General features: G+C 45.1%; 1 protein-coding gene across 7 annotated transcripts in view; it reads left to right on the top strand.

Annotated features, from left to right (window-relative positions):
* The window catches only part of CEP89 (centrosomal protein 89), an 82,217-nt gene that overhangs the window by 6,107 nt on the left and 51,895 nt on the right, over positions 1–24,215 (top strand). For 6 of the 7 annotated variants that reach the window (XM_061387906.1, XM_061387907.1, XM_061387908.1 and 3 more), the window contains 4 exons: positions 5,228–5,386; positions 9,575–9,761; positions 20,390–20,492; positions 23,315–23,343. In XM_061387906.1, coding sequence (XP_061243890.1) covers positions 5,228–5,386; positions 9,575–9,761; positions 20,390–20,492; positions 23,315–23,343 — 478 coding nt within the window. Of the gene's footprint in view, positions 1–5,227; positions 5,387–9,574; positions 9,762–13,342; positions 13,474–20,389; positions 20,493–23,314; positions 23,344–24,215 lie in introns of those variants that run through there. The other variant, XM_061387911.1, reaches the window with a different exon arrangement.

Genomic DNA, 24,215 nt, shown 5'->3' with positions numbered 1-24,215 from the left:
TCAGCCCCACCCTCCCAGGCAGCCATCCACCTGCTTTCTGTCTCCATAGATTAGTCTACATTTTCTAGTATTTTATAGAATCGGAATTACAGAAAACAATTATGCTGATTTCTCACACTCGGCATAATTATTTTGAGATTCATCCATATTGTTGTGAAAATCAGTAATGCGTCCTTTTAATTGCTGAATGGCATTCCATTATGTGAATATGCAATTGTCTGTCCATTCACCTGTCTATTCAGCAACTGGTGGGCTGATTCTCTACTAGAAATAAAGCTGCTATGAATATTTGTGCATAAGTCTTTGGCCCTGTGCTTCATTTCTCTTGTGAAAGTATCTAGGAGTGGAATGACCGAATCATATAGTTGTTGTTCAGTCGCTAAGTTGTGTCTGACTCTTTACAACCCCATTGACTGTAGCACCCCAGGCTCCTCTGCTCTCCACTATTTCTTGGAATTTTCTCAAATTCATGTCCACTGAGTCAGTAATGCTGTCTAACCATCTCATCCTCTGCCGCCCCCTTCTACTTTTGCCTTTCTTCTTTCCCAACAGGGTCTTTTCCAGTGAGTCAGCTCTTCATATCAGGTGGCCAAACTATTGGAGCTTTAGCTTCAGCATCAGTCCTTCCAGTGAATATTCAGGGTTGGTTTCTTTTAGGATTGACTGGTTTGATCTCCTTGCAGTGCAAGGGCCTATCGAGTCTTCTCCAACAGCACAATTCAAAAATATCCCTTCTTTGCCACTCAGCCTTCTTTATGATCCAACTGTCACATCCATACATGACTACTGGAAGACCATAGCTTTGACTATACGGACCTTTGTCAGCAAAGTGATGTCTCTGCTTTTTAATAGGCTGACTAGGTTGGTCATAACTTTCCTTCCAAGGAGACAGTGTCTTTTAATTTCATGGCTGCAGTCACCATCTGCAGTGATTTTAGAGCCCAAGAAAATAAAATCTGCCACTATTTCCGCTTTTCCCCCTTCTATTTGCCATGAAGTGATAAGTGATGGGACTGGATGCCATGATCTTTGTTTTTTGAATGTTGACTTTCAAGCCAGCTTTTTCACTTTCATCTTTCACACTCATCAGGAGGCTCTTTAGTTCCTCTTCACTCTCTGCCATTAGAGTGGTATCAGCTGCATATCTGAGGTTGTTGGTATTTCTGTCAGCAATCTTGATTCCAACTTGTGATTCATCCAGCCTGGCATTTCACATGATGTACTCTGCATAAAAGTTAGATAATCAGGATGGCAATATACAGCCTTGACGTACTCCTTTCCCAATTTGGAACCAGTCGGTTGTTCCATGTCCAGTTCTAGCTGTTCCTTCTCAACCTGCACACAGGTTTCTTAGGAGATAGGTAAGGTCTGATATTCTCATCTCTTGAAGAATTTTCCACAGCTTGGTGTGATTCACACAGCCAAAAGATTTAGTGTAGTCAGGATATATTTAACCTATTAAACTGCCAAACTGTTTCCCAAATTATTATTCTATGTATAGTCCTACCAGCACAGTGTGAGTTTCCATTTCTTCATATCCTTACCAACACTTGGTTTGGTCTGGTGTTGGTAAGGATTTGATGATTAGGTATTAGTTCTCGTTCATGTTGACTGTATAGAGATTTTTTATAATCTTTTTAAAAAACATTTATTTATTTGGCTGCACAGGGTCTTCATTGCATCGTATGGGATCTTTTGTTGTGGTGCACGGACTCTGTAGTTGTGGCACTCGGCACGTGGGCTTAGTTGCCATGTGGCGTGTGGGATCTTCATGACCTGACCAAGGATAGAACCTGTGTCCCCTGCGTTGCAAGGTGGATTCTTAACTACTGGACCACCAGGAAAGTCCCCTGTTCGTAGGTTTTTGCAGGCGGTGACAGATGCATAGGTAACAATGTCCAGAGCTTGTTTGGTGAATCTTTATCTTCATTACACCTTCTGGACAACCGCACTGATAAAGTATAGGACATTCCTTATCCCTTTGGCCCAGACAGTTCTGTTGAGCCTGGAGTTGATGTGCACATCTGTATAGTTCCTGTCAACTTCCTGGAAAATTCCTGGATCTCTTCAACGGTTCCCAGGCCACCTGTCTTGAAGCTGGTTTCCTGGATGTGCTTGTGAATGCTGGTGGGTTACTCTCTGGTCGCCACCTCGTTGATGGCAGACTAGCCTCTTCTTCTCGCCATCTCTCTTTGTGGGAGCCGTTTTGCCAGATCCAGGTTGAAGGGATTATCTTGGCCAATCTTTTAACTTTTGGACACTCTAATAGGTGTGTGGTGGTATCCTTATGTTTCTGTTTTGCATTTCTCTACTAACTAATGGTGTTGAGCATCTTTTGATGTGCTCATTTGCCCTTGTATAACTTTCTTGGTAAAGTATCTGTTAACATCTTTTGCCCACTTGAAAAAATTGAATTGTTTTCCTATTCAGTTCCATTTGGTTGCTCAGTCGTGTCCAACTCTTTGTGGCCCCATGGACTACAGTACGCCAGGCTTCCCTGTCCATCACCAACTCCCAGAGCTTGCTCAAACTCATGTCCATCAAGTCAGTGATGCCATCCAAGCATCTCATCCTCTTTCGTCCCCTTCTCCTCCTGCCCTCAATCTTTCCCAGCATTAGGGTCTTTTCCAGTGAGTCATCTCTTCTTATCAGGTGGCCAAACTATTGGCACTTCAGCTTCAGCATCAGTCCTTCCAATGAATATTTAGGATTGATTTCCTTTAGGATTGACTGTTACTGAATATAAAATAGATTCTTTATCCAATACGTGATTTGCAAATATTTTCTTCTCATCTGTGGCTCGTCTTTGCATTTTCTTAACAGTTTTGCAGAGAGCAGAAATTCTTAATGTTTATGAAGTTCAACTTGTCAACTTTTTCTTTTATAGATCAAGATTTCAGTACCATATCTAAGAAATATTTGCCTACCCAAGGTCATAAAGCATTTTTTCCTATAGCTTCTTCTAGAGGTTTTATACTTTTAGCGTTTACATTTAGGTCTGTGATGCATTTTGAGTTAATTTTTGCATATGGTGTGCAAGGTATGGATTCAAGTTCACTTTTAAAAAAATATAATTCCATTGTGTTTGTTTATTTTAAAGAATGTTTTTATTTACTTATTTATTTTTGGCTGCACTGGGTCTTCGTTTCAGCAGACAGGATCATTTTTTGTTGCAGCGTGCAGACTTCTCTAGCTGTGACACATGCAGGAGTCAGCTCCAGAGCACGCGGGCTAGTAGTTGCAGTTCAAGGGATTAGATGCCTGGGGGCATGTGGAATCTTAGTTCCCCAACCAGGGATTGAACCTTCATCCCCTGCATTGGAAGATGGATTCTTAACCACTGGACCGCCAGGGAAGTCTTTTTTGCATGTGGGTGGCCAGCTGTTCTAGCACCATTTGATGGAAGTTATTTATTGGGCAGGTAACTAATTACACCAAAACTTGGCAGCTTTTTTTTTTTTTTCCTGCCACGCCGAGCAGCTTGTGGGATCTTAGTTCCCTGAATAGGGATTGAACCCAGGTCCTTAGCAGTGATTGTGAGGAGTCCTAAGCACTGAATTGCTAGGGAATTCCTAAAACGTAGTGACTTAAAACATGAAACAATCCCTTTTTTAATCTCAGATCTTACTATTTTCTTTTTTCCCTCCCTATGTTTCTTTTTGGTTATTTTCTATTGTTTTACCTTCAGGTTTCACTCATTTTTATGCAATATGTAACCTAACTGTTAACCCCATCTGGTGTCATTTCCATCTCCTGAAGTTCAGGTCTATTTAATAATATTCCATGTCCCTGCTTAGCTTTTTGAACATATGAAACACAATTATAATAACTGTCTTAATGTCTGTCTCTGCTGCTTCTAATGTGAGTTCAGTTCTGGATGGGTTTTGATCGATTATTCTCTTCATTTTAGGTCATGTTTTTCTGTCTGCATGTCTGGTTATCTTTGATTGCATGCTAGACACTGTTGTGAGTTTCACCTTGCTGAGTGCTGGATATTTTTGTATTCCTGTAAGTCTAGTTGAATTTTGTTCTGGGATACAATGGAATTACTTGGAACTGATCTTTTGGGTCTTGCTTTTCTGCCTTGTTAGGCAGGGTCAGAGCAGTGTTCAGTCTCGGGCTGTTCATTCTCCTCTGCTTTTGGAGTGCTGTATCCAGTGTCCCATGAATTGCAGTGTTTTCCCATCTGTCTGGTGGGAACAGGCGCTGTCCTCAGCTGTGTGTAAGCATCAGGCGCTGTTCCTCCCATCCTCCTGGATGGGTCTCCCTCCGCCCTGGGCAGTGTCCTTGCACTCACGCACCGAGGAGCATTTTGCTGAGCTCTCAGTGGGGCCTCTTGCGGGTTTATGGAGTTCTCTCAGTTCAGCTCTCTCCTCTCTGGTACTCTGTCCTGCAGATTCTATCTGCTCTGTTGTTCCCTGACTCTCCACTCCATTCCCACAACTCAAGAGAGTCTGTCCAGCTCCATCTCATTTCCTCCTCTCTGTGCTGTAACCTAGACATTCTCTCAGGCAGTAAGCTGGGATAATTAATTGTTTATTTTGATTTTTCACGTGGGAGGGTAAACCTATTATTCTGTCTTTCCTATATTATAGGGCTTCCCTGGTGGCTCAGATGGTAAAGAATCTTCCTGCAATGCAGGAGATTCAGATTTGATCCCTGGGTTGGAAAGATCCCCTGGAGAAAGGAATGGCTGCCCACTCCAGTACTCTTGCATGGAGAATTGCACGGGCAGAGGAGCCTGCCTGGCAGGCTATAGTCTGCATGGGGTTGCAAAGAGTCAGATACGACTGAGTGACTAACACTTTCACACTTTCCTGTGTTATAGTTTTGAATAATTTGCAAGACTGTCAAATTCCTTTTCCTTTCTTTTATATCTTTTTATTTCTCTTTTTTTTTCCATTCCGATCTTTCATTCTAATAGGAACACTACCTGAATATAGACTGCTTGGATCACAGACCTGGTTTCATCTTCCATTAACTGGGAAAGCTTAGAGAAGTCATTTAATGTCTGTTGAAAATGGAGATGACAAATTATCTATTCATGCAGTTGTTGTGGGAATGAAGTGATGGCACACAGCTGGCTGACTGCAGGCATGTAGTCAGTGGATATGCTCTGAACACTGTAGAGCTGAAAGAAACCTTGATTAAGTCACGTGTCCTGTTGTTCAGCCTTCAGCTTGAGGGTTCATGTCTCACTGACTCACTGGGGTGATTCTGTCCACAGATCTGCTCTGGCCGCAGCCATTCTATCGACAACACTTACTGGCCGGACCGTTGCCATTCCTCAGCCTCGCCGGAGAGCCCACTCTGAGAGCGACATGACCTCCATGGAAAAAGACAGTTTGATCGAGCCCTACGCCACTACCTCAGAGCTGAGGCATCAGTAAGGATGGCTTCCTCTCAGGGCAGAGGGGGAGCAGCTCTGCGTGGGGGTGTGTGTGGGGGTGTGTGTGTGTGCATGCGGTTGTGACTAGAGCTTAGCATGCAGGTTTTTATCACCAGTGTCAAAGAAATAGTGTCCTGGAACATTAATCAGTTTTGTTGCTGCTGCTAAGTCACGCCAGTCATGTCCGACTCTGTGCGACCCCATAGACGGCAGCCCACCAGGCTCCCCCGTCCCTGGGATTCTCCAGGCAAGGACACTGGAGTGGGTTGCCATTTCCTTCTCCAGTGCATTAAAGGAAAAGTGAAAGTGAAGTCACTCAGTCGTGTCTGACTCTTAGCGACCCCATGGACTAGCCTACCAGGCTCCTCTGTCCATGGGATTTCCCAGGCAAGAATATTGGAGTGGGTTGCCATTGCCTTCTCTCAGTCAGTCTTGAATTGTATCCAAACTTTCTCCAGAGTGGATCTTGTTAAATTATAGCTTATGAAGACACTGGTTGCTTTCATGGCAGCACCGAGACCATGAATTCACTGCTTTTAGCCATAACCGAAAGTTGTCAGTCACAACTTCTCATGAGTGTCCTCTCTGAACAGTCACACTGTTGAATTTACCTTTGTTGATGCCTGTACTGTAACCATTCTTCTTTAACATCATTTTCTCTATTGCTTGAGCTGGGTTAGTGCTGACATACGGCTAAGGATCAGGAAGGTTTCCTCCCGAGGGAGGAGGCACTGGGGAAGAGCTGTGGGATGTACAGGAACCAGCTGGGAATGGCCTGAGGGCTGGGAGTTGGTCAGCATGGTGCAGTTCAGTTCAGTCGCTTAGTCGTGTCTGACTCTTTGAGACCCCATGAATCGTAGCACACCAGGCCTCCCTGTCCATCACCAGCTCCCGGAGTTTACTTAAACTCATGTTGATTGAGTCAGCGATGCCATCCAGCCATCTCATCCTCTGTTGTCCCCTTCTCCTCCTGCCCCCAATCCCTCCCAGCATCAGAGTCTTTTCCAATGAGTCAACTCTTCGCATGAGGTGGCCAAAGTACTGGAGTTTCAGCTTCAACATCAGTCCTTCCAATGAACACCCAGGACTGATCTCATTTAGAATGAACTGGTTGGATCTCCTTGCAGTCCAAGGAACTCTCAAGAGTCTTCTCCAACACCACAGTTCAAAAGCATCAATTCTTCAGCACGCTTCTTCACAGTCTTCTTCAGCAGTGACTTTCTTCACAGTCCCACTCTCACATCCATACATGACCACTGGAAAAACCATAGCCTTGACTAGACGGACCTTTGTTGGCAAAGTAATGTTTCTGCTTTTTAATATGTTATCCAGGTTGGTCATAACTTTCCTTCCAAGGAGTAAGCATCTTTTAATTTCATGGCTGCAGTCACCATCTGCAGTGATTTTGGAGCCCCCAAAAATAAAGTCTGACACTGCTTCCACTGTTTTCCCATCTACTTCCCATGAAGTGATGGGACCAGATGCCATGATCTTCATTTTCTGAATGTTGAGCTTTAAGCCAACCTTTTCACTCTCCTCTTTCACCTTCATCAAGAGGCTCTTCAGCTCCTCTTCACTTTCTGCCATAAGGGTGGTGTCATCTGCATATCTTAGGTTATTGATATTTCTCCCGGCAGTCTTGATTCCAGCTTGTGCTTCTTCCAGCCCAGCATTTCTCATGATGTACTCTGCATGTAAGTTAAATAAACAGGGTGACAATATACAGCCTTGACGTACTCCTGGAGTAACAGGCAAATTTGGCTTTGGAGTTCAGAATGAAGCATGGTGCAGGGATGAGCTTTTTAGACAGAGAAGAGGGAGTAGGACACATGTGAGCATCTGAAGGGGAGGATTTTTGTGGCTGGGAGGAGTCAAGTGAGGTGGGGAGTCATCTGAGATGGTGCTGGAGGAGTGGGCAGGCTTAGGGGACCTTTGGCGTCCTGTTCCAAGGTTTGGAGTCTCCCCGAGGAGCAGTGAGAAGATGCTTTAAGAGCTCGTGGGGTTGGAGTGGGGATTACATCACCAGATTTGACTTTTATCTGCCGTGTGTATTCAATTTTGATATTTGAGGGCTTTTTCTTTTTTTTAAACATACCAAGAAATTCTATATTTTTTATGTAGTAAGAAGTATGATTGTTTATAGTTCTGACATTATTATCAAATCTAGAAAGATTTTCCTTATTGCTGTGTTATACAAATGCTCACATATTTCCTTCTAGGATGTTGGTGGTTTAGTTGCTAAGTCGTGTCCTACTCTTTCAACCCCATGGACTGTAGCCCGCCAGGCTCCTCTGTCCATGAGATTTTCCTGGCAAGAATACTGGAGTGGGTTGCCATTTCCTCCTCCAGGGGATCTTCCAGACCCAGGCATTGAACCCGGGTCTCCTGCATCACAGGTGGATTCCGGTATTGCAGGTGGATTCTTTACTGAGTGAGCTACACTTATGGAGAAGGAAATGGCAACCCACTCCAGTGTTCTTGCCTGGAGAATCCTAGGGACGGGGGAGCCTGGTGGGCTGCCGTCTCTGGGGTTGCACAGAGTCGGACACGACTGGAGCGACTTAGCAGTAGCAGCAGGATGTGTTTATACTTTTGGTTTTTGCATTTTAATCTTGATTCCATTTTTGAGATGTTTGAGTATAGCCTGTTTTTCTCCTGCTGAAAATTTATACTTTGGCTGAATAAGAGCTGAAGATGAGGAAGTGATTCTGAAATTCTCTGAAAAGAATAATCAGATAAGACTGTAAAAGGGTATCTGGAAGGGAAGAATGTTGACTCGGGGAGGGCTGCGTTAGCCCCATCATATTTTAAGACATATTGAAGTAGTTAAAGGAGTGTTGGATCAGCGATAAGAGGTGCACAAGAATGTCCTGAGGTGAGCCTAGTGTTTGCAAGGATATTGAAACTCTAATAGAGGCAGCCTCACAGATCAAAGGGAAAGGACAGGATTCAACAGTTTATTTGTTAGCAGCATTAGAAAAAAATCAGATTTCAGCCTTGCGTAATTCATGCACCAAAACATTCCTATTGAATGAAAGGCTTAATTTGTATATACGTAGAAATGTCACGAGGTCCTATATCCAGTCTAATCCAACCTTTCAGAAGGAGATGACTACTGTTTACTTCTGAGCTAAGAATTTGGAAGGTTAAAAAAAAAATTTTAGTTTTAAATCATCTGTATGTTAAAAAAATTTACATAGCCAAAATAAAATCAACAGAATTGGGAAAATATTACTAGTAAATACAAAGTCAGAGTTTTAATTTTTGTAGGTGGAAAAGTTCATTTCAAATTGGAATGAATGTACTAGAATCGGAGTAGATGAAGGGACAAAGGACATGAGCAGACAGTTCACAATAGAAGAACCAAGACTTACACACAAATGTATGGAAAAGCACCCAGTCTCAGTAAGAAATGCACATTTTTGCAGTGAGGTTTACATTCTTTGGACTTCCCTTGTGGCTCAGCTGGTAAAGAATCTGCATGCAATGCAGGAGACCTGGGTTCGATCCCTGGGTTGGGAAGATCCCCTGGAGAAGGAAAAGGCTACCCACTCCAGAATTCTGGCCTGGAGAATTCCATGGGCTGTACAGTCCATGGGATTGCAAAGAGTCAGACACAACTGAGCGAGTTTCACTTCACTTAGATTCTTTTGGCAAGTTTTAGACAATTATTACTGATGTAGTCACAGGTTGGGGAAGTGATTCTATGGGGATGCATGTGGACCTGTGAAATGTTCATACTGCTCGACTCTGGCCTTTCTCTATGTGGTTGTTTTATGGGATGAATCTTCAATACAGAAGAGATTGTACGTTGATGTTCATTGCAGAGCTGTTTGTGTTGGTAAAAACTGCGGGGGAGGGAACCTAAGTAAGGGGAATTGCTGACTAAACTAATGTATCTACTGAAGTCTGACTTTAAAGACTTATTAACAAGGAGGCAAATTGTATATGTATACAGTGATTATAACTGTAAAAATCTAGGTGAAAAACTGGAAAGAAATTCTACCAGTGTACAAAGAGATGGAACAGCGGATGGTTTCACCCTTTAGCTGCTGCCTGTTTTGTCGTGTGGTCCCAGTACGTCACAGGGGGACTTGGAGGCGGTGCATTTACTACATGTATATAAACCAGTGTGAGGTGTTAAGTGGCTTGGTCTTTATCTTGATCTTGAATATTCTAATACAGACCACACTGGCAGAATGAAACGGGAAGAAGATCTCCTCTGCCATCCTTTGAAATGCTGGGCTATGAGGAGGACGAGGACACTGACTCGCACCTGTCGTCCAGCCGCAGGCAGTCTGGAGACACCAGCGCTCGCAAGGAAGAGGGAAGTCTCAGCGACGCCACGTATGCCACGCCACACAGAAACCAGGTGCTTGCCGCCTTCCAGCGTTTCTTCTACACCCTGACATTAAATCACAGGAAAGTGTGCCGAGTGCAGTAGAAAATAGGTCCCTTTTCTCTCTTTGGCTGTTAATGGCTTGTTGTTTGGGAGCTTATTTTTTATTATTGGTCCAGTCTCATTTTCTACCTTATTAGGCTAAAATTTAAAACTCTTTCCTTTATCTTTCAATACAAGTCCTTCAGAAACAGAAACATCTTCACATCTTTAACATAGATTGCCATCTGATGCTAGTCATCCTGCTCTTTCCTTTGTGACCCTATGGACTATAGCCTGCCAGGCTCCTCTGTCCATGGGGATTCTCCAGGCAAGAATCCTGGAGCAGGTTGCCATGCCCTCCTCCAGGGGATCTTCGCAACCCAGGGATCAAACCCAGGTCTCCTGCACTGCAGGCAGATTCTTTACTGTCTGAGCCACCAGGGAAGCCCAAGAATACTGGAGTGGGTAGCCTATCCCTTCTCCAGGGGAACTTCCCGACCCAGGACTTGAACCAGAGTCTCCTGCATTGCAGGTGGATTCTTTACCAGCTGAGCTACTCAGGAAGCCCAAAATTTAAAACTCCTTCCTTTATCTTTCAAGACAAATTTTTCAGAAACAGAGAAACATCTTCCTGTCTTTAACATGGGTTTCCATCCACTGCTAGTCATCCTGCTCTGTCCTTTGACTGCCCCCTCCCTGAGCTGATTTTCCTGTCACTTTTCCATATGTGTACGTTGCAGTGTTTCTTCAGACTCATGCCTGACAAGGAGCATCATCACATGTCTCTCCACAGTAGCTGACATTCTTAGGGTGCATGTGTGAGTGTCTAGTTCAAGCTCTTACATACGCTCATCTCTAGCTGTCTGGGTGACATAGGTTCTATTTCAGCCCTGTAGGGGGCTTCCCTGGTGGCTCAGATGGTAAAGAGTCTGCTTGCATTGTGGGAGACCCGGGTTTGATCCCTGGGTCAGGAAGATGCCCTAGAGAAGGAAATGGCAACCCACTCCAGTATTCTTGCCTGGAAAATTCCATGGACAGAGAAGCCTGGTGGGCTACAGTCCATGGGGTTGCAAAGAGTCAGACCCGACTGAGTGACTTCACTTCACATGTTGGGGAGCCGAGATACCTCTCTGGTTGAAGGAGCCTGGTTCTCCACCATTGCCCACACGTCCTGGTTTAAACTCTTGTGTTCCCAGGGTTTTGAAAGCGGGATAGCACCATATCTTTAATGGCAAAAGACAACACCATAATTCCTTTTTCCTTTCTCTTTTTTTTCTTTTTCACCATCACTATAACATGTTACTTGTAGTGACTCTACTTAAAGACTTGCAATGTCAAACTATGTTCATATTGATTTTATTTCTATTGATTATCCTCCCTACTTTGAATTACATTTTAGATGGTCTTAGGGAAATTATTTTGTGGAATCCTTATGTATTTCAGAAACTAACCATCACTTTCTAGCATATACAGGCTTTAACATGCAGAGTTAGGTTTCTCCACAGCAAAGAGCCCTGGACAGGCAGACAGGTGCCAAGAGCCTAAAAAGGTCTCCCCCAGGGCTCTGAAAGGCCCGTGTGAGCACCCACCGGCCCTCAAGGCTGCACACTTCCTGGCTGGTATTTTGGACCCAGGCTATAGGTAGAGCTGTAGCACTCAACTCTTCTGGACATGTGATAGGAAAATTGGGAGTGAAGCTTGCTACCACATTGACCTGAGTGGAGAGAGAGAATAGTGCCCTCCACAAGCTCCTTTGTTTGTTTGTTTGTTTTCCTTTGTTGTTAATGAAACATACAATTTTATTTTTCAGGCCACTGTGTCTTGGTGGCTCAAGGACCCATGTACAGTACAGAAATTTGTTTTAAAAATTTAAAAAGTAGAGCAAGGCAACGAACCGTATCAAGGATTAGGGAGGAGGTGGAGGGGCTGTGGGAGTGGGAGTTGGCATCACCATTGTTGGGGGGAACTGTTGGACGCCGTCTGTTAAAGCTGAACAGGTGCATTTTCCATAGCCAGGCACCCCCACAGTTGAGGTATAGAACATAATGTAACTCATTAGTGTTCTCATTCTCCAGGATGAGCAAGTACTGACATCTTATCTTTTTTTTTTTGCTTCCAATTTTTAGTAAAAGAAAACTGTGGTTAGGGTTGAAATCTTTGTCTCCCATCTGCTTCATCCGTGGAAGGCCATCTCCTCCTGGATTTGGGATGTGTTCTGGAAGTCTGTTTTTATTCTTTTGCTGCAAATAAGTATCCGGAAACAAATGTGTTACTATATGTATATATATTTAATTGTGCAAAGGTCACCATACAGGAACCCATCTTTCCTCCTCTCAGCTTTGTAGTTTTTTGAGTTGCATACACATTATTTATCTGCTCACCTACTGGTGAACATTTAGATTATTCTGTTGCACACTTGATATGTGTACCCCAGTGGGTGTTGCCAAAATGTCCTCCAAAGGAGTAGTTCCCACTTGCCTTCCCAGCAGCAGTGTGTGGGTGCAGGTCTGCACCTTTGGGCACATGCCAGCCAAGAGGAAAGCCTTTCCGAAGTGCAGCCCAGGGGTGGAGCCAGAGGTGGAGTGTTAGTAAGTGATTGCGGTTGAAAGGTCTCATCATAACCTGCAGAGGAATGAATGAAAGGGCCCTGAAGCTGGAAAGGGATTTGTTTCCCACAGTCTCAGGATTAGTACCTCAAGGGGAAGAAGACACATTGACTTTTTCTGAGCATTTGATATCTTCCCTGGTGGCTCAGTCGGTAAAGAATCAGCCCATAACACAGGAGACCTGGGTTCGATCCCTGGGTCGGGAAGATTCCCCTGGAGAAGGGAATGACAACCTACTCCAGTATTCTTACTTGGAGAATTCCATGGACAGCAGAGCCTAGCGGGCTACAGTCCTTGGAGTCACAGAGAATTGGACATGGCCGAGTGGCTAACACACACACACGTGCACAGGCAGCTCACACATGCCATTTCGTTTACTTCACACCTGTTTGCGTACGTGTGAGAGAGAACAGGATAAGTGACTTGCCCAGGGTCATCCAGCCCACCACCCAGTGGCAGAGGCAGGATTCAGATCAGGAAAACCTGTTTCTCCTGTTTAGAATCAGCATTTGTGTTGACAGTCCTTATGCCTCTCAAGACTGTTAGCTAGATGTAAAGATTGTTGTTTGTTTTTGAGGATTAAAATACGTATCTTTGAAGAGAATGGGTGTTTGGTGCATAAAAAACCACTGTTTAATCACTAGATGGCGCTAGCAGTGAAGGAGACACTGCCTTCAGTGCAGTTTAGTTCAGTTGCTCAGTCGTGTTCCACTCTTTGCGACCCCATGAATCACAGCACATCAGGCCTCCCTGTCCATTTAGTTTTGTTTTTTTAAGTATTATTTTTACTGTAGACACTTACTTCTTATTTGCTCCTTAGTTTTACTATAAGCATTTTGTAATCTCAGGTAAATAATTTATGCCTTTATTCTTTTCAATCAAAACTAGTAAGATAAGGACACAGACCAGCCCACGTCAGGCAGTTTGGGTATAAGTCTCTGCCTCACGCCTCTCTCTGTGTTTCAGGGTAGTTTGGGCAAACATCTTCATGCGAAGTGTGTACCCGCCTAGCAGTGGCCTAGCAAATGGAAAGCAAATGGCCTAGCAATGGAAAGCAAGTCTTGTTTTCAGCAGTTTTCTTGTTGGTGCCACAAAAAGTAAGGCTGGAGGGGAAGCGGGCTGTGTGAATGTGTGGTCAGTTTGCACGGTACGAGAGCCCAGCAACAAGAGCAGTGCCGGGACATTCAGAAACCCGGGTCCAAGTCCGGCTTCTCTGCTTCCCAGGTGTATGACTTGGGAAGTCAGATAACCTCCCTGTGCCTCAGCGCCTCCATCCTGTAAAGGACTGTCAGCGTGGACAGTGTCTTTGGGTCGGTAAATAATTTGACACCTATTTGTCCAGCATCTGATGAGTACCAGGCATGTGCTAGGTGCTGGAGAATCAGTACAAGGCTCCCTAGTCCCACAGTTAAGTTAATCCATTAGAATTATGATGAGTGTTACAAAGGAAGGGTACTTGGTCGCGTGGGACCATATATAACCTTTCTGAGACGACCGCCGAGAGTAACAGCAGAGAAGGGGTTACAGCCTTTCTTCTCTCATTTGAGGTCACTTGATTTTTCTGCCTGATAACTTTTGTAGGTTCATCTTTATCCTTTGAAGTTCAGTAATTTCACTAGGATTAACAGTGGTGTTTATTATTTTCTGTCCTTTTTTCCTGAAATTTAGTTTACATAATTCTGAAAACATGGATTTTCCACCTCCCTTTTTTTATTTTCTGGGAAATATTTTCCTCCCCTCTTTTATTTTATCTTTGACTGGTTTCATCGTCGGTTCATTCCGTTCTCCTTTGGGAACACATGATATGCGTTTGTTGGGTCTCCTTTATTTGTCTTCCCTGTCTGGTATCTTTTCTCTAATCCCTTGTCCCTCCATTCTCTTCTCAGCATCACTTTGTGTGATTTCCTCTGTGTACCCTCATCCCTCTCAGCGCCTTGTCACTGTGTTTTATGGCTTCTTGGCACCCACTCCAGTATCCTTGCCTGGAAAATTTCATGGACAGAGGAACCTGGCAGACTACAGTCCATGGGGTTGTGAAGGGACAGACATGACTGAGCAGCTGAGCATGCGTACAGTATAACTTTTACCTCTGTATTTATTTCATTTTGCCTTTTGCTTGTTTGAGTTCTGCTGATTTATGTCACACGTTTTTCTGTGACCTCATCACTTTTTTTTTTCCTGCAAAAATATTTTTGTTTGTTTATTGGGCTGTGCTGGGTCTTCGTTGTGGCACAAGGGATCTTGAGTTGGGGCATGTGGGATCTAGGTCCCTGACCGGGGATAAACCCGGGCCCCCTGCATTGGGAGTGTGGAGTCTTAGCCACTGGACCACCAGGAAGTCCTGCATTATTACTTTTCTTGATCTCCTGGATCTCTTCTTTTATTCCTCATGTCAGTCTGTGCTATATCTAGCTTCTTTGAGAGTACAGAGTTGGATTCTGGAGGGTAAAGGAGGGCTCTCTCAGCATCTCCCTTCAGCCTCGCCCGCTCTCCCATCTGCCCCGTGGGAATGACTGTACGTCTCCTGGGACCATCACATCCTTGCTGTCAGTGCACCCATCAGAGGACCACTTTGAACCTTTGTACCTGTGACACTTTGTGACTGTCAGAGCGTCTGCATTTCTGAAGTCTGAGGAGGTTTGGCAGCTTCTGACATTTTCCCTTCCAAATTTCATAGGTTTGGTATCTGTTTTCTGGCCATTGACTAAGCTTTCTTTCTTTCTTTTCATTGATTTTAGTAGGTTTTAAGTGAGGAGAGTGTAGTCTGAATACCTGCTGAAATGAAGTGAAAGTCGCTCAGTCATGTCTGACTCTTTGTGACCCCATGGGCTTATATAGTCCATGGAATTCTCCAGGCCAGAATACTGGAGTGGGTAGCCTTTCCCTTCTCCAGGGGATCTTCCCAACCTAGGGATCGAACCCAGGCCTCCCACACTGCAGGCGGATTCTTTACCAGCTGAGCCACCAGGGAAGCCCAAAATGCCTGCTACCATTTTCCAATAGAATCACTGATAAGATGTTATTAGAGCTCCTCTGTCACACATTCTTGCTATTGGTGCGTTTGTGGATTTGCAGAACATTTTGTCATAAAATACCATATATTCATTCATTTGTTCATTTATTCATCCAACCAACTACCCACAGACAGGTATGTGAATATCTGCCGTATGCTTGGGTCCAGAGAGGAATCATTCATGCAGGTGTGAACCATTTATCTCTAGAAACTTCTGGAGACCAAGGAATAGTGGGGACTCTTGCTGCTGCTCTTGAGGAATAAGAGTTTCCCCGTTCTCTCTGCAGTTTTTAACTTTTAGTTTCTTTAAGATTTTCTCTTACCCAAGTATACATGAATTTCCATGTCTTATAAAAAAGTTTGATGCTGCTTTTAAGCAAACACCACCCCTAACCCCTGCCGTCCCATCCCTCCTCTTCTCTCCAGGACAGGCCTCTGTGGTCACTTTGTGTCTATATCATCTTCTTGCCTCCAAATAATCAAATAGACAGAAGGTTTAGATAATGGACATTTAACTCTCACACAACAAAGTGAAAAGGTAGGCGATTCCAAAATTGTTTCAGCTGCGTATTGAACACAGGAGCCTGAAATTCCCTTGGCCCGCTCTTTGTGATCACCAGAGGCAGCCAGTTCTTCCCACAGAAGAAGGAAGCGGGGCATGGTCCTTCAGGCAGTGCTGTGTTGATGACGGGGAACGTTTTTTCCAGAGGCCCGCCAGCAGGATGCTCATTGGTCACATGCCCATCCCTTGACAGGTTACTGGCTGAAGAGAGAAGGATTACTGTGATTCGAGCCTACTTGCACCAAACAAAATTGGGATTCTCTCAGCAAGGTAGAAAGAGGGCCACTGACTGCTGAGTGGGCGGGGCTGAGGTGCCTGCAGTCTCCCTGTCTGCATTTACACATACACATCCGCACGGTTAGTGTGTATGCGTGCAGATCACTGACTCTGCTCTAGCAATGTGAGCACCTCTGTATTAGCTTGAATCCCGCTGGTGGCAGTAGAAGGCCAGGAGAACAGATCAGGCACCAAGCTGTCACTCCCGCCGATTCCAAAAGCTGCTCAGAATGCACCCTGCCACCTTCTAGCAGTGAGGTCTCCTCCATACAGCAGTGAGGAAGCATGGATCACAAACGTTTGTTTCATTCCCTGTAACATGCCACACCAGGGGAGGTCCAGCATGTTGTAGACCTATAGAGGTCCCACTGCAGGCCCGAAGGCCCCTCCACCTTACAGATCAGAGTTGCCTGCGGCCCCACCCCGACCCCGAGTTACTTGGGTTCTCTGCACAGTCTGACCACACTCTTGCCTGGACTTCACCTCGGGGTGGAGCCAGCTGGACCCCTCTGTTGCTCTACCGGTCGTGTCTGTTTAGTGTGTCTTTGTGGTGGGGCTCCAATGTTGGCATCACTGATCTGAGGAGAGGCTCCTGGGAAGGTGCCAGCTCTGTCTGGGGCTGGACCCTCTGCGTCCCCAGGGTCACCAGCGCTGGCTCTACAGTCGGCTCAGCCCACAGTCACGGGATCTAGACACTGAGGCGCCCTTGCTGTGCTGCCAGGTTCCCAATACTGTGCTTTCACCTCCGGGTGAGAAGAGATCCCACAGGCTAACGTTTGAACTGTGTAGGTGTGAGATCAGGGAGGATGTATTATTTTACATCTGATTACATTTTTATGTGTGTACAAATTTCAAATCTTACCTCCCTGGTAAATTGAACAGTTTGTCACTATAAAGTGACCCTCTGTATCTCTGAAAATGTGATCTGCCTTAAAGTCTTTTTCATCTGACGTTCTCCATCTTTCTTTGATATTTGCATGGTCTATTTCTTCCTATCCTTTAATTTTAACCTTCCTGCATCCTTATTTTTAGCTGTGTTTTATAAACAGCATCTAGTTGTTTTTTCTTTACGTTTACCAAGATATAATTCACATATTACTATCATACTATTCATCCATTTACAGTGTACAATTTGGGACTTCTCTGGTGGTCCAGTGGTTAAGACTCTGCTTCCAATGCAGGGATGAGGGTTTGATCCCTGATCGGGGAGCCAAGATTCCACGTGTTGCACAACACCACCCCCCCCCCAAAAAAAGGTTTATAATTCAATGCAGTATATAGTTTTTGTTAACCAAATTTGACAAAATTTTCCTTTGTCTTTTTACTAGAGCTTTTGGTTCTTTTATGTTTAATGTATTCATGGGTATATTTGGGTTTAAATCTGTCATTTCTGTGTTTCCTGCTTGTCCTATTGCTCTGTATCTTTTTTCTTGTTCATTCTTTTGAATTGATGGATTTTTTAGTTCTATTTCTTTCCCTCAACTAGCTTAAGTTATACTAGCTTCTCCCCCCCACCAATAATCACCCTGTAAATTCTAGCATGTACATTTTACTCTTTAAAATCCTAGTTAGCGTCCTCCCCAGGAGGAGAATGAAGGCGCTTAGGCCAAGGCTGCAGACGGATGTGGGAAAGGCCACTCCTGGCCACTGGGATGGCAGCACTGTGGCTGGGGCGCCTGGCTTCCACCTCTCTCCCTTCAGCACCCAGACAACTTTTCTTTTAGTTACTCAGGTGATTTTCACACTCTGAAGTATTTGGTACTTTTAACAATGCTTTGCATTAAAACTTTAGAGTGTTTCTAGAATGTTGTCACAAATTCTTTAGGCTTATTTATCGATGTATTATATATACACAAAAGACACATAAGCTGTAACTTTACAGCTCAGTGAATTTTTGCAAAGTAGCCTCCACCCAGACTAAAAGAAGAAGAAGAATACTGCTAGACTGCCGAAGTCCTCTGTGACTGAGAAGAGTCATTGCTCCCCCAGAGTTAACCGCTGCCCTGACTCCAAGAGCAGATTAGATCTTAGAAAAATCACCTTAGATTAGTTTTGTACTTCACTGGTGGCTCAGATGGTAAAGAATCTGCCAGCAATACAGGAGACCTGGGTTTGATCCCTAGGTCAGAAGATTCCCCTGGAGGAGGGCATCGCAACCCACTCCAGTATTCTTGCCTGGAGAATCCCATGTATAGGGGAGCCTGGTGGGCTACAGTCCATGGGGTCGCAAAGAATTTGGACACAACTGAGCAGCTAAGCACACAGCACATTCTAGAGATTCTGTGACTTTCATCATACATTTTGTATGCTTTGGAGTGTTTGAGAGCCTTCTGTCATTGTGTGGAAGTTGTTGGTTCATTCTTATTGTTGTGTGATATCCCATGGGACAGCTGTAACATCCAGTAACTTATTTACTCTGCTAAGGGTGGATATTTGGTTGTTTCCAGTTTGGAGCTTTTAGGAAGAGTGCTCTATGAACATTCATGTGTGGTGGGTATGTACCACTCGTATATACTGATGAGTGGTGTATGTATAATCATAAGGCATAAGCAGCCATAAGGTACTATCAGCCATTGTACAAGTAGATACTAACAAGCAGTTTTCCATAATAGGGTATCGTTATGATGGTATTTGGGCTTCCCTTGGTGGCTCAGCTAGTAAAGAATCAGCCTGCAATGCAGGAGACCTGGGTTCGAACCCTGGGTTGGGAAGATCCCCTGGAGAAGGGAACAGCTACCCACTGTAGTATTCTGGCCTGGAGAATTCCATGGACTGTATAGTCCATGGGGTCGAAAAGAGTCAGACACGAATGAGCGACTTTCACTTTCACTTTTCATGATAGTATTTGAGTCGCCTTAGCATTTCATACTTCCTAAATAAAAGTGAGTAGCTTAATATACCTTTGACAGGGTAAACAAGGCAGATGGTCCCTAGGAGCTAAAAGCTTAAGAGATTCATTTCTTTTTAATTTCTTCAATGATGAGTAGAGTGGGAGACCTTTCTGCAGCTCTGAGCCATGTCACCCCAGAGCCCTCTACCCCCAGCCTGGTGGGCCTGTGAGCCTTAGTTTTTGGCCCTGAAATGCCCCTTCTTGTGGGCATCTTGCTGGTCAATGCTGCCCCCTTCCCAGCCATGGGGATGGAACGTCCATGGCCTGCAGCACAGCACAGCTAAGCCAGGCTGATCACATAAGCAGGATTTTACGAAGAGTCAGAATAGTGGAAGGGAAGCCACCCAGGGAGCACCAGCCTCAGCTTATTGTACAAGACCTGGTTCTCTGCTCTTCCCTGAGGGCAGCCTCTGTCCTCACACCCCCCCCTCTCCCAGAGCTCTGCCAGTGAGGCAGCCTCCTGCTCATCGGGGTGGTCCCAGACCCAGCTCACAGGACTGTGGGGGGCAGCTCTACCATTCGTGACCCTGCAAGGGAGTTTTTCACAGATAGTGATGGGGGGAGAGTCCCATTCCATCAGGAAACACTCACAGTGGCCTCCTAGCCAGCAAGCGTAATGGGCCCCGATCCCCAACAGTTGCCTTGGTGAGGGTTCTCACAGGGCAGGTCGGCAGCTCTTGCCCCATGTAGAGGTGAACAACACAGCATCAGCACCAGGGCACGGTGGTACTGGGTGCTGCACAGAGCAGGCTGGAGGCAGCTCCTTTTCCTGAGTTGGTCCCTGGCAGGAATGGGGAAGCCAGGTGCCCAGGTAGCATGGGGTGGGATGCGGTGCAGCATAGCTGTGAAGGTCTCTGTGGCTTAGGCCAGGAGTCCCCAACTCCCGGGCTGCGGACTATCCTGTTAGGAACTGGGCTGCACAGCAGAAGGTGAGCGGTGGGTGGGCAAGTGAAACCTCATCTGCTGCTCCCGTGGCTTGCATTACTGCCCGAACCATCCCCAGCCCCCCACCTCCATCTGTGGAAAGACTGTCTTCCATGAAATCAGTCCCTGGTGCCAAAATGTTTGGGGACCGCTGGCTTAAGCATAATTTGGATGGCACTGCCTTTGCCGTTGGGCTTTTCCTGAGGGACCCACGGGTGTAGTCCTTTTATGTCTTGGAGGGGAGGTAGCAGTGGAGAGGGTATGGAATAAGACAGCTGAGTTTGTTGGGAGGAAGTTTATACAGAAGTGCTTACCACGTGTTGTTCCTCTGTCTTCGATAACAAAAAGGTTCCATCGTCACACGGGGTGGACACTGAAGATGAGGAAAGTATTTCTGAACAAGATGGGTTTCCAGGCTCACCTATTCCACCAGAGAATACACAAGGAAAAGGTAAAAAAAAAAAAAATTTGTTTTTAAAACATTTCACGTAAAAGCATTTTATGGCCATAAATATTGGTTCATTTGGAGGAACATATAACCATTGCACCTCCGTACCGTGGTTCCATGATTTTAAGTGAGAATATCCCTGAGCTTTGTTCTTCCTGGGATACAGTGAAAATGACTGCGTGGGTGTTTGGTTGTCTTTAATGCATAAGGCCTTCACTTTGGAGTCCATTTTGCCATTCTGTCAGTCGTGAGAGGATCTCTGGGGGAGCATCGGGACTCAGGCTCTGAAGCTCCACGTGCTCCTTCCTCTCTGCACCCATGACCAGTGCCATGCGGGATGGGCGCGCAGTGAGCTCCTCGGGCTGGCTGAGTGAGCTTGTCTGTCTTGTTCACCAGGCTGGCTCTAGGGCCCGGAGCAGGGCTTGGCCCACGGCTGCCTGTCACTTCAGGTGATTTGGGTGAATGAACGCATGGATATATTTATAATACAGCTTTGGAACGGCATACCTTTGTATATTTTGTTTGGCACAGTGAGAGAATTCAGCTCATTAATAGCAAAGGCCGTTTTCCATTTCCTAATATGTGGCTTGTGTTTGAGAAGTGAGAAGGAGAGCCTGGCATGCAGTGGGCACCGATAACTACTTTATCAGGACCCTCAGGGAATTGCTTGGGCTCAAGGAGATAAGTAAGATACGTGTTAGTCACTCTGTCGTGTCCAGCTCTGCGACCCCAAAGGACTATAGCCCGCCAGGCTCCTCTGTCGATGGGTTCTCCAGGCAAGAATACTGGAGTGGGTAGCCATTCTCTTCTCCAGGGGATCTTCCTGACCCAGGGATTTAACCTGGGTCTCCTGCATTGCAGGCAGATTCTTCACAATCTGAGCCACTATGGAAGCCCAGGGCCCAAGGAGACTCTCATATAAAGGGGACTGATTGGAAGACAGAATGCCAGCCTTCTAATACCTGTACCAGAAAATGCCACTTGGTTAGACAGCATATTCTATCCTTGTGGGAAAATCCATGTGTGTGTTAAGTTCAAGTAGAAAGTATGTTTCTTTTAGAATTAATACTTTCTCACTGTAAAAAATGCAGAAATACATGAAGTTAAACATACATAATTGTACTTCCATCAAGTATAATTTTAACAGCTTAGAATGTGTATGTACATACATGATATTTAATTACCTTAAAAAAAAATCTTATAACACGTCCTGAATATCTCCTTATGTTCATACATAGCCATCCACTTTCCAATGTCTGCATTATTTTTCTAAAGCCTGATGCATCATACTATCAGTCAGAACTAATCAAGAGACAGAAAGTATCTATACATGGTGAGGGAATTCCCTGGTGAACTTCCCAGGTTCGATACCTGATTGGGGAACTGAGTGGCCAAATAAAAAAAGGAAAGAAAGTCCATGATGATTTGAACCGGGAAAGTTTAATGTCAAGAATTACTAACTGTAATGGGATTGCCTATTAAGGGGTAGAAATAAATCTAAAGAATATGGGAATGACAGAGGGAACAGCTGCTTCCTATGTAGTTAACATGGGGCCCCAAAGGGTGCAGCTCTGGCCTGCTGGCAGGTGGAGAAGTTAGCTGAGGTGTGGTGCTAACAGAATTCACTGGAAAGCTGCTGTCTGTAGGGGAGTTCCAGGAGGAGCCACCTGTGGGGAAGTGCTGCTGGCCATCTAGAAAGAGGGGAGGAGAGGAGGGAGAAAGAGGGACCCAGGACAATAGATGGGGGTGGAGACATCACCCGTGGAATGAGGAACCCAAGCCCTTTCCTCCTCCAGTGTCTCTTTTGCACCCTCTACTGGTGAGGTTTATTATTGCACCACCAGACAAAGGAGAGCTGCTGCAGTAACAGGAGCAGGCAGTAAAGGTGGGGTTGGAAGTTAAAGGCAGTGTTAACTGGCACACTGGGTAACATGAACTTGGAGCACAGGTGGTGGTTAGGAGAGAGTGAAGTTCCTAGAGTGGTTTTTGGCTTGTGGTGGGCATTAAAAGCTCCTGGACATTGTCACTTTCAGGTGGCGTGAGACTTGGCCAGTTCCTTAACCCCACTTCTCCTAAGTTTGAGTGCACCTCTCCTAAGAGTCTTAGAAGGATTAAATTCAGTCATGTGAGTGAAGCACAGCAGGGCTTCCCTGGTGGCTCAGCCAGTAAAGAATCCGCCTGCCAATGCAGGAAACCCAGGTTCAGTCCCTGGGTTGGGAAAATCCCCTGGACAAGGGGCATGGCAACCCACTCCAGTATTCTTGCCTAGAGGAGCATAACAGACTACAGCGCACAGCATCACAGAGAGTCAGACCTAACTGAACAGTCAAGCATGCACGCAGGCACACGAAGCAAAACATCCTCCATAAATGCCAGCTGATGGTTATTGTCTCAAGGCTACCAGCCTGAGGTGCCAGCCACCCTGTACCCTAGCAGTACCCAGCCAAGAAGCTTGGACACTGCCATCCTTTGGTCGAGGTACCAGCATCTGAGCAAGTGGACTGCTGCTGGAGGCAGAGGAGGCAGGGAGAGTGGCACCTTCGCCCCCGTGGGGAATGGCGGGTGGAATGGTGGAGGGCGCGGGCAAGGGTGCTGGGAAGGCAGGCAGGCTCACAGGCACACGGAGGAGCTCGGCCTGAGCTCTGCAGTCGTGTGAGCCACTGAAGGCGGTCAGGAACGAGCAGGGGGAGAGCGCAGTTCAGAGCTGGGCGGTTCGTGGGCTGGTTCAGCTCGTGTGCAGAAGGTGAGTGCCTAAGATTGTACTCTTCAGAGCTGTCAGATGTCTTTCTCCGCTTTACAAAGTTTTCTCTCTCTGTTTTCATCAGATGGAAAACATTCTGTTCTGAAATTAAAGGTAAGAATTGTTTTTTTAAAAATGGATTTTCTTTTTAAATAGAATTTCTACCATAATTTCAAAACAACTTTTGTGATTTGTGGGGGAAAAAGCTTCTGTTAAGTGTTCTTTTCCATGGTCTAGTTTTTTTTTTTTCTTTCTTTTTTTGGTTTTTGTTTTTTCTGTCATTGTACACTTTACTATTGAATGTTTTTTTAAAAAATAGTTTTAAAACATGAAGAAACTCATGTTTTGCATAGTTTAAAATGAATGTAATATATTGAGGGGTTAGAAAACACTTATATTTGCTTTCTACTTTGTAAAATGAATAGACAGTAACCAGTTTGCAGACATGGAAATAGTTCTACTTAACTTTTTAATTCTGTGATGTCAAGGGAGTTTAAAAATTAAAAACTTCTCGGTAGAGTTAATTTATAACCTTATCTACTTTTCAGCAGAAATTAGAAACTTAATATCAGGCTGATGTGTAGTAGAAAAATGAACAAAAATTCAAAGACTTCCCTTTCCTCTAAGTTTCGAGTTGAAAAGGAGGGTCTTGATTCTTTTCTCAGTGCTTTAAAAACGTGGTTCTGTGCAGCTTATGGGGTCTTTTTGCATATCCCAAGGAGAGAGGGCCAGTTAGAATTTGCTTTGTCCACCTCTGCTCAGCCCCTACAGTCACATCACGTGTTTTAGAATGTGAACTGGTGGCCTGTCACTCGTAGGACCTGCACGTGACCACAGTGACTGATCACAAATAAACCCTGGAGAGGGTGTGGAGGAAAGGGAACCCTGCTGGTGGAAGTGTAAATCGGTGTAGCCACTGTGGAAAATGGTGTGGAGGGTCCTTAAAAAAACTAAAAGCTAGTTATTATGTCGTTCAGCAATCCCAC

The sequence above is a fragment of the Bos javanicus genome, chromosome 18, assembly GCF_032452875.1.
Source record: "Bos javanicus breed banteng chromosome 18, ARS-OSU_banteng_1.0, whole genome shotgun sequence".
NCBI lineage: Eukaryota > Metazoa > Chordata > Mammalia > Artiodactyla > Bovidae > Bos > Bos javanicus.
Note: the sequence above shows the minus strand (reverse complement) of the source record. Positions and strands in the feature narration are given on the sequence as shown.